The 12,392-nt window shown below is 44.7% G+C and overlaps 1 protein-coding gene across 1 annotated transcript in view; it reads left to right on the top strand.

Annotated features, from left to right (window-relative positions):
- The window catches only part of Ccdc175 (coiled-coil domain containing 175), a 65,004-nt gene that overhangs the window by 36,383 nt on the left and 16,229 nt on the right, over positions 1–12,392 (top strand). The window contains exons 11-13 of the mRNA XM_059279237.1: positions 2,622–2,693; positions 3,697–3,832; positions 4,511–4,642. Of these exons, the coding sequence (XP_059135220.1) occupies positions 2,622–2,693; positions 3,697–3,832; positions 4,511–4,642 (340 nt within the window). The remainder of the gene's footprint in view (positions 1–2,621; positions 2,694–3,696; positions 3,833–4,510; positions 4,643–12,392) is intronic.

Here is a 12,392-nt window from a genome sequence, read left to right as displayed (position 1 = left end):
GCAAATGAACAAGCTGACAAATTACTAGTGTCCTACCGTGCTACATATGACCTGCCCACATTAGGTCAAGTAGAGACAACTCAAACAGATCTGTACTGAGCAAGATGATCAGAACCGTAACCAAGTGTCTCCCCAAAAGGAAAGCCCAGAAGAGAGCAGATGGTCCACGGTCCAATGGGGAAGGCATCCAGACATCTGAAAAGGAACTAAACTCTTCAAATGACTCAGTAAAACAGAAAGGGAAAAGATGCTGCCAATTTCACTCTTTAAAGGCAGTATCACCTTGATCCCCAAACCAGATAAGAACACAACAGCAGTTAAAGGAAGGAGCTGTAGAAAAGTTCTCCTTACGCGCTTAAGTTAAAAAATTCTCAGTAAAATACTTGCAAACCAGATTCACCAAAACAGGTATAAAAGATGATACTTCTTGACTGAGTTGTTTCATTCCAAATATGCACAGCCAGACAGACTCGGGACCAGGAGTCACATGAGCATCCTAATAGACACAGAAAAGCCTTTCGACAAAGTTCAAAGTCCTTTCCTAGTAAAACCCCCCAAAGAAGCCAGAGAAAGGCCATGCCGAACCTAAATCCAACCGTATACTTACTGAAAGTATTTTCTCTGAAGTCAAGTAAGTAGTCACTCTTTGCACACTTACTTAATATAGCACTCAGCCACAGCAGGAAGACAGGAGGAACAACAGAATGGATGCAAACAAGACACAGAGGAGCACATTATTTGAACGCAGGGCAGTGACAAAGCCAACTTCCACAACCAAGACAGGTGCCAGTGAAAACCGCACACAGCAGTAGAATTCTGGGGTGTGACATTGTAGTAGACAGGGTAACTATTGCTGTGATGAAGCGCCATGACCAAAGCAACTTGGGGAGGAAAGGGTTTATTTGGCTTACACTTCCACATCCTGTTCCTCATCTAAAGAAGTCAGGGTAAGAACTTGAACAAGGCAGGAACCTAGAGGCAGGAGCTGAAGAGCCATGGAGGGGTGCTGCTTACTGGCTTGTTCTCTACGGCTTGCTCAGCCTGCGTTCTTATAGAACCCAGGACCATCAGGCCAGTGGTGCCCCCACTCACAACAGGCTGGGCCCTCCCACATCAGTCACCAGTTAAAGAAATGCCCCACAGGCTTGCTACAGCCTGATCTTTTGGAGGCATTTTCTCAACCTTGGTTCTCTCCTTTCAGGTGACTCTAGCTTGTGTCAAGTTGGCATAAAACTAGCCAGCACAGACATGAAGTGTAGGTTCTTTGCATGATTGTCTCTGCATAGACAAGCAACCACTTAAACATCTACTTTTCATTGTGCCAGCTTTGGAAGGAAAACCACGAACTTCAACAAAGGAGCAGGAAAACAGAATTTGCTTCAATCAGATTTTATTTTTCTAATGAATAATGTAAATGTATTAGTTAGAGATTTTTTTGAGATAGCCCTGGCTATCCTGAACTTACTATGTAGACCAGGCTGACCTCAAACTCACAGAGATCCATCTACCTCTGCCATTTGAGTGATGGGATTAAAGGCGTGCGCCACCACAAACCCAGCCCTTTTGATCAGTTACTGTATGGTTCTTGCTCTGGTCACTAAGAAGCTCAGGATCAAATGTGTAGCTCAATGTTATTATGAACTTTGATATTCCATGGTATTTTTACCTTATTTTAAACTGGCTCAGATCATTCATTTGTGGAACATTTTATGTATATGTGTGTGTGTGTGTGTGTGTGTGTGTGTGTGTGTGTGTTATATTTATATATGTGTGCAGTGTGTGTGTATGTATGTATGTATGTAAAGAGAGGTAAAACTGAAAAACCTTAGAGATTGAAAATAGGCTGTTAGATCATTTCGAATAGACTGTGAAGCGTAGGTATGGTTGTTTCTGGTTGATTTAATTGCATTTTGAATAATTTACATTTCTGGACTTCAAAAACTTACATAGCTACACTTCAAGTCTGTTTCATTTATGAGTATTTCTGTCTTTGAAAAGACACAAAGTGGGGTGTGGTTTGTTTCTGTGTCCGGAGCCCTGGTGGGAGGAAGAATAGACACAAAGCCTTCTCCTGTGTGGGAGTCTGCATTTCCTTCCAGCCCGCCACAAGAAAATCACACCCCCTTAAGACCTTCCCTTCGTTCAAGAACTTGTCTTGCCTTTCTGCGTTCTGTATTGTAGAACTGTCTAGAATGCGGAGTTCCTCAACAGTTGAGCTTAATCCCTCTCATAACCCAGCACTGTGCTCCCTTTCACAGTCCCTGGGCAGCCTGTGCTGTGGCAGGCTTCTGGCTTTCTCTCCTTTCTTCTGTATCTTTGCAAACGATCACATCCTTTCCTTGGTAAGATCACGCCTTCATCCTGGCCATCCACACTCCGCCCTATTAAACAACAGCCTCCAGAGAGCTGCCTTCAATCCTTCCCTAGACTCTCTTCTTCATCCTTGGCTATCCAAGCCAAGGCCTGAAGGAGCAGCTCAAATGCCCTTCTGTAAGGCGGCCACCAAAATTTTCAGTTCTTTTACAATTAGCCATACTTATTATAATAAATATGTTAAGACTTTCGCATGTATTTGACAAACTACAAATCCAAAATCCAAAATGTGTATTTATTGTTTTCAGAGCAACAAAGGAAGTATATCGAAAACAAGTAAAAGCCATGATTGCAAATCTGGAAAGAGAAACTCAGAGAAGGTAACGTGATGTGATGTAATGTGATGTGATGTGATGTGGTGGTGATGGGGTGTGTGCGTGTGTTATCAGTAATATATGTTATCTGGAGTCCAATAGAATTACTGTCCTAAATTACATTATATATATAAATTCACTCAGTTCTAGATGTGTTTGTTAGATTGTGTTTCATTTTTGTCTTGAAAATAACCGGAGTGTTCACCAAAGACTATGATCGCCAATATCAATCGCCAATATTGGTGCAATGTCTGCTGTCCATGCAGACTCTGGGTCAATTTACAGGAAGGGAGATATGGGGGACAATAATTAGGATGACGACAGACATTCACAGGGACCACTCTCTCTTATTAGTTCGAAGCATGGCTCAGTCCATCTCTTCTCACTGCCTCACTCCTGTAGAGCTGGCAATGATCGTGGCCCCCTCCTTACAAATTTTGGTGTGAATGTCAGGGAGACGATCCATCAAAAGTATGTAGATCAAATGCACCTAGCAAGCACTCACTGGCACTTAGGCATATTGTTAGTACTGTGGTTGTTAATACTGTATAATGTATAAAACTCAAATTGTACATTTTTACCGTTCTCCAAAGATAGAGCTTTTTTTTTTTCTTTTTCTTTAAGTGTGAGAAGCTAAAAGCTTGAGGTTTCTTATTAGAACTTTGGGTGCTTTGGTGATTCCATTACTATTCCCACCCATGCCTCTCCTTTCTCCCTCTTCCCTGGCGCCTTCCTCATACCCATGCCCATCCTGAAGGAGGAGAGCAGCCCAGTGTGGTTTCAGCACTGTTCTGATGGGCATCAGAAGAGCCCCTCCCTGGGAAGCTGCCGACGGGGGCAGGTACCGAGGCAGCCAGCACTCGGTCTTCTCTCTCAGTTAACAGCCAGAGTGCACCTCACTGATGGCCCAGGCAACACGGTGAAACGGTAGTCTCGCTTGTTTCGCTTCGTGTTTTGCCTAAGCTGCTGGGCCAACGTAACGGCACTTGGGTTTTGTTCTGCTCTCCAGCGTCGTTACCCAGTGGAGAATAGCCTGTTCGAGGAAAAGGCACGCGCGTTGGCTGGTGAAGATAAAGGTGACCATGCGAAAGATCATAAGTCAAATTGAGCAAGCAGAAAAGAGTCGAGTTGATTTACTTGAAGAGGTGAGGAACCCTAGAGGGTTTAGAACTATGGTAGTCCCCACCAAGAAATCAGCCACACCCCTTCAATATTTAAACGAACCTTATTTTACTAAAGGGTATTTTCCCTGCTCCTGATTTTATGGTTAGTGTAATCACTAGTTTTCTTTCGTTAGAAATCTGTCCGTTTGGTGTATGCTAACTAGAGATGTTTAAATCTTCTTATTTTATTATATCTATTTATTGGTGTATGTATGAGCCCTAGGCTCAAGTGGAGGTCAGAGGACAACTTCAAGGAACTGGCTTCCTCTTTCTACCATATGGATCCCGGAAATGAAACTCGGGTCATCAGCCTTGGTGGCAGGTGTAGCGGCTTGGCGGCAAGCTGGCCCAAGAGAGATTCGGCAAATTAAGCAGTAGTGCTCCCTAGGGTGTGCCTTTTCGGCGTGGAAGCAGATCCTCACTTCCCAAGCATCCTTTATGATTCCTGTGTTTACCCTCTGTACAAGCACCACTCCCCAACCCTCTTATTCTTTGTCCTGTTTAGATATTGTTTGGTGGAAGACTAACTTTCTAAAGGAACAAGGTCAAGGGTCATCCTCCTCCGTGTTTGTTGAGAAATCCCACAGTTTGTCAGGCAGTTTAGACATAGAAAACTCACCATGACAAGAGAAATGATAAATCTCATTCTCCTCTACTTAGACAAGACGAAGAGAACAAGAGATCCTTATATTTGTGGCTGAAATCGAGAGACTTAAAGTGCAATTAGTGGAAGAAGAAAGTGAATTTGTCAGAAAAGAAAAAAGGTTAATGCAAGAATTATCCAAGTATGAGGTAATTTTTATTTTGCATCTAAGGATAACTTTGGAGAATTCTGTGAGGGGAAGGGGAATGACATTACATGTGATGATGATCACGTAAATGTAAAATAAATCTTCCAGTATGAACGAAGGTAAGGTCACAAGCCTGTTCTGCATCTTCTTTTTCTGAAAAAGAAACAGAAATAGGTTAGTTTCTTTTTCATTAAAACAACAAAACACAGCCGGGTGGTGGTGGCACACGCCTTTAATCCCAGCACTTGGGAGGCAGAGGCAGGCGGATCTCTGTGAGTTCAAGGCCAGCCTGGTCTACAGAGTGAGTTCTAGGAAAGGCTCAAAGATACACAGAGAAACCCTGTCTTGAAAAACCAAAAAAAAACAAAAAACAACAACAACAACAACAAAACAATAACAAAAACAAAGCCACCCACACACTTTAAGTATTGCCAAGCAGCAAGCAGTGAGCAAAGCTTGGAAGGGTGGGGTTGTGTAGGAAGCCAGTGGGAGCAGGCATGATAAAGATGGGGAGAACGCTGAGGAGTGATCTCAGAACGCCTTTAAAGTTTCCAAAAGCCAACAGGGGTCTGTCAAGGAATGGATGCTAGAGAAAGTGGGGGTGACAGACATCAAACACATCCAGGCTTCCAGATATTGCAGACTGCAGGCACCCCCGCCCACACCGCGCGCGCGGCACACACGCACGCACGCGCGCGCGCGCGCACACACACACACACACACACACACACACACACACCCCACACACACCAAATGCACCTTTTCGAGGTGATAATATGAAGTAAGGGCATGTGTCTTGGAGGTAGCCACTGGAAGAACAGCTGGAGAGTCTGAAGTTCTGGGTAGAACCAAATCAGTGGGCTGTCATGATCTGGGTCAGAAGTAGGGGCATACATGACGACCAAGACAAGTGTAGAGTTCGTCCCAACATGGAATGTCCGTGTTTCTCATTGTCGATGAAGCTCTACACACCACGCTGCTTGTCTTGTTTTAATTTACAGTGTGTCGGCTATTGTATTATTCCATTTTCTGTTGCTGTGATAAAATACCCTGACCACGGTAACTTATGGAAGAAAGATTTTTTTAGCTTGCAGTTCCAGAGAGATAAGAGTCCATTCTGGTGGGAGGCATGGCAGCAAGGGACAGGCATGGTGGCCTGAGCAGGCAGCTGAGAGCCAACATCTCAACCATGAGCAAGAAGCCGGGAGAGCAAGTTGAAAATAGGGTAAGGTATCGAGACCTCCAAGCCTGACCCAGTGACCTACTTCCTGCAGCAAGGCCACACTTCCTAATCCTCTCAAATCACACCACACACTGGGGACCATGGGTTCAAATGCCCAAGACTATGGGGGGACATTTCTCATTCGAACCACCACAGGCATGTTAATTAGCTTTTCACTGCCGTGATGAACACATAGGAAAGCAACTTAAAAGAAAGACTCTTCTTTTTTTTTTTTTTTTTTTAATTCATGGTTTCAGAGGCTCAAGTCCATGGCTTGCTCCACTGTTGTGAGCTTGTGACGGCACAGAACGTCATGGCGGCAAGAGCCTAGGTAGAACAAAGTTGCTACTTCCGTGTGGCCAGAATGGAGAGAGAGAGAGAGAGAGAGAGAGAGAGAGAGAGAGAGAGAGAGAGAGAGAGAGGCAGGAAAGGGTCAGGAGCAAAACACCAGTGAAGGGCATATTTCCCTATCACCTGCTCTGTCCAGCTAAATCCCACCCACTCGTTTCCACCATCCCCCTGGTCCCCAAAACAGCACTGCCCACAGGGAGCTAAGTCTTCCACACAAAGGCTGTGGGCAGCAATTCTGACTCAATCCTGACATTGTGGAATGATGACTAGTGTTCCTCAGGGGCACTTACGGTGATTGCAACTCAAAGGGAGCACAGTTATATGCAGCTGAAGCCCGGGACCTACTCATGCTTTCCTGACACTGGTGAACTCCAAAGAGGAGTCTCGGCCCGTGCCAAACGTGGCTTTCTCGGAAGGAAACAAGTCCCTTACTGTGTCAAGCAAGTAGAGAGCTGTTATGTTTCTCAAGAATAGCACTTTATTGTGGCCTGAACTCACTTCCCCTCAACCCCATCCGACCACGTGGAAATCCTTTTATAAACTACCCATTCAGAAAATAGGCAGATGCCAAAACAGACCATCGATGTGGAAATGCAAGAGCCTGGAGAAGAGATGTCAGGCAGTGACCACAAAATTAGGCTGCCGTGAGTTAGAAATGGGAGGAGCTCAGGAAACAGATAAGCCAATGAAAGCACTGTTAAACACAACAACAACAACAACAACAACAACAACAAAAACCAGAGAAGTTGCGGGGCAGAAAGCATCCTCCACTCAGCTGAGGCATCCTCAAGCAGCATCCTTCCACTAATTGTAACATCCTCAAGTGCTTTGGCATCCTCCTGGATGCCAAAAAACACACTGACTACTCCAGAGAGGGGCCTGGAGAACAACTCAGTGGTTAAGAGAATGCACTGGTATGGCAGAGGGCTGGAGTTCAATTCCCAATACTCACATCAGGTGGCTCACGACTGACTGAACTCCAGCTTCAGGCAATCCAACACCTCTGGCCTTCACAGACAACAGCACTCATGTGCACACACCACACAGAGACACACACTCCTATGCACAATTAAAAATAATAAAGTAAGTACGTTTTAAAACTCCAGAGAAGAGAGACCAGACATTAACAAGATGGGAAGAGCGTGTAACACACTGAGCGTAATAAACACTACGGAGAAAAATCAATCAGGAACATGGGACAGGGTGGAAGTGTGGTATCATCTGAGTGTTGTTATAAATAGTTTAGAGAATGGTCCAGCTCTAACAGGGTCAAGGATGTATGCCATCCATGTCTGCAGTTGTCTCCGGACAGAGGACATGCCACAACCAGAGGTCCTACAGCACAGAGGTCCTATCTCAAGAAAAGTGTTGGGTGCTGCTAAATAAATGATCCGGCATTCTAGAAGTGATAGAGAGTCATCTCCAGGAAGCAGAGGCTGAGAGTGAATCAGGGATGCAAAGGTTTGTTAGAGTAATTTCTGTGAAAGAGCTATGCAGCAGAAACCATTTGGCCATTACATAACTTGACCGAGGCTGGTAAGGGGAGGGTTCTGAAGGATTGGCCATTAGGAGAGTGCTCCTGGGTTGAAACGGCTGTACTCTTGAGCCATCCTCTGGCACAGTCATGGACTGAGAGTTGATCCCTAGAAGATCAGGATATTAGCTAGACAGCCGATAGAAACCCTGGAGGGACCAGCCATTTGAGATTCAGCTAACCACACTCCTCATTACATGGTAGCCGACTCCCTTGGGTAGTGATCCCCAAGTCTGTCACACATTTATGGACCATTGTAAGTAATTTTTTCCTTTGCTCTACCTGGGCATGGAAGACACAGGAGGGCTCTAAAATGACCCAGCTTTTATTTAAGTAAGATCACACTACATTGCTACATTGAACAGAATTCAGTAAAGCAAGAGTAGATTCAGGAAATTAATGGAAAGTTATAGCAACAATACAAGTAGGAAACAAGGGTCACATAGATCAAAAAAAAAATGCTTGAAGGTATTAAAAGGGCATCACCCCAGAATTCTTGTTTAGATTTTGAGGATTAAACCCAGAGCTTCAAATGTGCGAAATATGACCTGTACCAGTGGGCTACATACCCTGCTCTGTCGGGTACTTTTTTACTACGACACTGACAGTTAACCACCATGCTTAAAGGTAGAATGGGGACAATCCTCATAGCATCATGAAGATACAGGAAAAGAATCCTATTCAATAATGTTCACTACTTTATCCAGTGGAAGGAGGCAAGTTAAACCAAGGAGAAATGGAAGATTTTCATGGATAAAAAAGATTGCCGTGTTGCAAGAACAAATAAAAAATGAAGGGCAAGACCATTGCAAATGGTCCCTCAGCTTGCACTTGGACTGCCAGAAAATGATCCACATCAAATCTGCGTCTGTACACACTAATTCACAAAAGGCAGGGACTGATGGCAGCTTGTGCACCATCATTATAGGAAAATAATGCCACTTCCCCCTTGATAATCACTGTCAGTAACCCCAGACGCACTGTAAATCTGTTTCTGCCTTTGTTCAGGCAACAAGGATTCCCCAAGTAGAAATGAAACGTCATCTCAGGCTCTGATCTATGGAATCATAAAATGTCCTCAGTGGGACGATTGCTCTCTCCAGCAGTAAGATCTCTAAACTCATGGGACTCAAAGTCAAGATCCTTAGGCTTCATAGTAAGAAGTTCTGTTGCCACTTAGATCACTGATGCATACATCTTAAGGCAAAAGGCCTTAAATATTAGTCTGGTTCATAAAATACAGTTCCAAAAATTGGGAAGTGTTACCTCCCAGGTTTTTTTCCATGGTGTTAGGAGCTCTGCCGTTATTCTCCTATCCGAGTATTCCACACGCTTTGTACATCATTGTGATTCCTTGGGTCCGATAAACTGGGTAGGATCTTAGAAGCCCAGAGCCACTGTGAAAGTGTTTAGCATAGGATTTCATCTTCTGAAGCTAGGGGGACCCATCACAGTCTGTTGACCCGTCACAGTCAATTCTACGCCCCATGCTGGAACCTGAAGTCAGCAGGGTAAGCACTTGAAAATGATACATGGACAGTCAGTGGCTGAAACCAAGACCAACTGCGACTCTCAGAATAAGCCTCAGCCCAGGAGCATGGACAGTCTTCTGCCTTCCAAGGCTCCAATCTCAGGTAGGGACCCTCAGGAGAAGTGAGAGCTTCTGATTGCCGAGGAAAACACATGGCTTAGGAATCAGGGATGCTGAAGAAAAAGCTAGAAGGGTCTAAGATGATTCAAACCTGATTGGCCATCCCATGCCAACAACCTGATCTCGCAGACAAGCGACAACTTCCCTCATCTATGCCGAACCTGGGACCTAGAGCCATTCCAAACACAAAACAAGTGCGTAGTTTCTTGTCAAGATGGCGCCAATATCCCAGGCCCTATACAGATGACAGAGATGAATAAATGTTCTCAAGTGTGTACCTGTAACTCCCATGTACCCTTTTTTTCAGAAGAGCAATATAGATAATACAAAACTGAATTTCTTAACCTACACAATGATGAAGCCTGGAGATAGTTCTCTGTCTCCATTATGATATCTTTAAATTGTAGTTAAAACATATCTTCCTGGCTTTTCTCAAAAATATTCTAATGATAATTGAGAAGGAAGCATATAAGCTGTGAGCAAGATGCTGTGTCAAAGAGCTGGAGAAGCAAGCTGTTACTAAAGAGTTAATCATCCTCTTTCCTCTATACTGAAAATTGACCTTGGGTAAACTTCTGGGTTTCTTAACCCACTAGCCTGAAAGGGTGGGATGAGATAACCACAGTATTACCCTACAGCATTGCTTATATTAAGGATGACCTAATTGTTCTGTGGGAATAATCGGTGGGAAGCCAGAGACTAGGGCTTAGCCCTTTCAGTGACCTGTAAGATGTGTACAGATGATGTTGTCTATATTTGAACATGAGGTCACTGAGGCAGGAAGACTATGATGTCCACCCATGTATCCACCTTGCACATCTGACTTGTCGTCGTGGTGGAATCCAAGATCACCAAAGTGCATTGGGACTGGGTTATGAGAATTGCCCCCCCACCCCCACTAAAGACACATCTTTGGCTTTGTTTGCTCTTGCTGGGCCATAATCCTTCCTTCAACAAGTACACAACTTGGATAAAAATTAAAACTAAAGTACAAGTTTTTAAACAATAAACTCTGAAGTTGGCCTTGTGGACTTGTACGCAACTGGCTGTCTAGCTACCCGATATCCTAAAGCGGTCATTATGTAATGGCACAAGGTTCAGTGGAGCCTCCTGATGGATCCCGTCAATCAAGAAGTAGAGTGACAATAAAGGAAAGACCTTTAGTAAGGAGACAGAGGCGCTTGTCTTTTGATGACCATCTTCCCAAGGGAAACTCTTCTACATGATTTTTCACAGAAAAATATGAGTCCCAGACATCTCAGTTGTCTATATGAAAAAAAAAGCCTCTTTTGGAGTGTGAGTTGTGTGCATATTATCTCTTTAACATAAGTCAGTAAGAACTGCAGTCCAGTACATACAAAGAAGACATGAATGACTGTCTCTGAGTTAATAAGAGGCATTATGTCTAGTTTTTGATGTGTTTCTGGTGAGCACCCTTGCAGGTATGACCTTCTCCTGCAACTTGGAACTGAGGAGTGTTCAAGGGAGTGTTGATGCATTCCAGAGTAATTTTACTGTGTAGTTAATCAATAAAAAGTAGACTTGAGGCAGGAGGATCACATGTTTGAAGTAGCCTGGGCTAAGCAAGATCATGCCTCCTAAAAAAAAAAAAAAGCCCCAACAAACAAACAAACAAAAATATAGACTTCAGTGGGAAGCTAATCCTTAAGAAAGATCAGGTGGGCCGGGTGGTGGTGGTGCTCGCCTTTAATCCCAGCACTCAGGAGGCAGAGCCAGGCGGATCTCTGTGAGTTCGAGGCCAGCCTGGGCTATCAGGAATGGCGCAAAGCTACACAGAGAAACCCTGTCTTGAAAAACCAAAAAAAAAAAAAAAGAAGGATCAGGTGGGGGCAAGGGAAAGTTCTGTGAATTGGTCTTGATGTGGGGGTGTTCATGCGGTGGTTTGAATAGGAATGCCCCCCCCATAGGTTCATAGATTGGAATGTGTGGTCCCCAGGGAGTGGTACTACTTGGAAGTGTGGCCTTGGAGTAGGTGTGGCCTTCATGGAGGAAGTGTGTCACTGGGGGTGGCCTTTGAGGACTCAAATGCTCAAGCCAGGAACAGTGTCTCCCTCTCTCTTTCCGTTGCCTGCCACTCCAGATGCAGAGCTCTCAGCTCCTCCTCCAGCATTGGAACTAAATAGAGCCTGAGTTTGATGAATGTATCGGTTAGGTTTCTATCGCTTCGCTAAAACACTGACCAAAACCAACCTTGCCAGAAAAGGGTTTATTTGGCTGGCATATCCCAAGTCATACAATCAATCCATTGAGGGAAGTCAAGGCAGGAACTCAGTGCAGGAATCTGGAAGGAGGAACCTGGAGGGCGGAACTGAAGCAGAACCCGCAGAGAGACACGGCTCACTGGCTCCCTCCCCATGACTGGCTCAGCCTGCTTTCTTATACAAGCCATCTGCCCAGGGATGACACCTCCCCCACACAAACACACAATAGGCTGAGCCCTCCCACGTCAATCATGGGTCAAGAAAATGCCCCACGGGCCAATCAGGTGATTCTCTCTTCCCAAGCGATCCCAGGCTTTGTCAAGGCGACAAAGGTCAAGCAGGAAAACTAAGTAAGCAGACATCGTCACACTTTCCTTGGCATACCTTTTCCTGCTTATTCCTTTATATTCAGTTGTTCCCACATTGTCCGCGTTTTTTGGAACATGCATGAAAGGTGGACAAGGTAGACAAACGCGAGCAAACCTTTTCATAGACCGTGATGCGCCAAAGGCGATTTTTTCTCCAGCATGTTTTGGTTGCATAGATAGTAGGAACAGGAACACAGCAGCAGAGATTCCGAACTCACAGCATCTTTGCAGATTGAATGACAGATCTCCAGGGTGAGTGACTAGGTAGCGCCTATTTACCAAAGAAGAATGTGTGTCAGGGACTGCTCTCTGCCCCCTCACCCTCCACCCCATGGAGACAGGATGCTCCTCTTTGGAAAACACTCCTTCTATTCCAGGCTGTGTAACCGGTCCATACCATTTT

Source organism: Peromyscus eremicus, chromosome 14, assembly GCF_949786415.1.
Source record: "Peromyscus eremicus chromosome 14, PerEre_H2_v1, whole genome shotgun sequence".
NCBI classification, from domain to species: Eukaryota; Metazoa; Chordata; class Mammalia; order Rodentia; family Cricetidae; genus Peromyscus; species Peromyscus eremicus.
The sequence above is the reverse complement of the archived record's forward strand: the minus strand, read 5'-3'. Positions and strand labels throughout refer to the sequence as shown.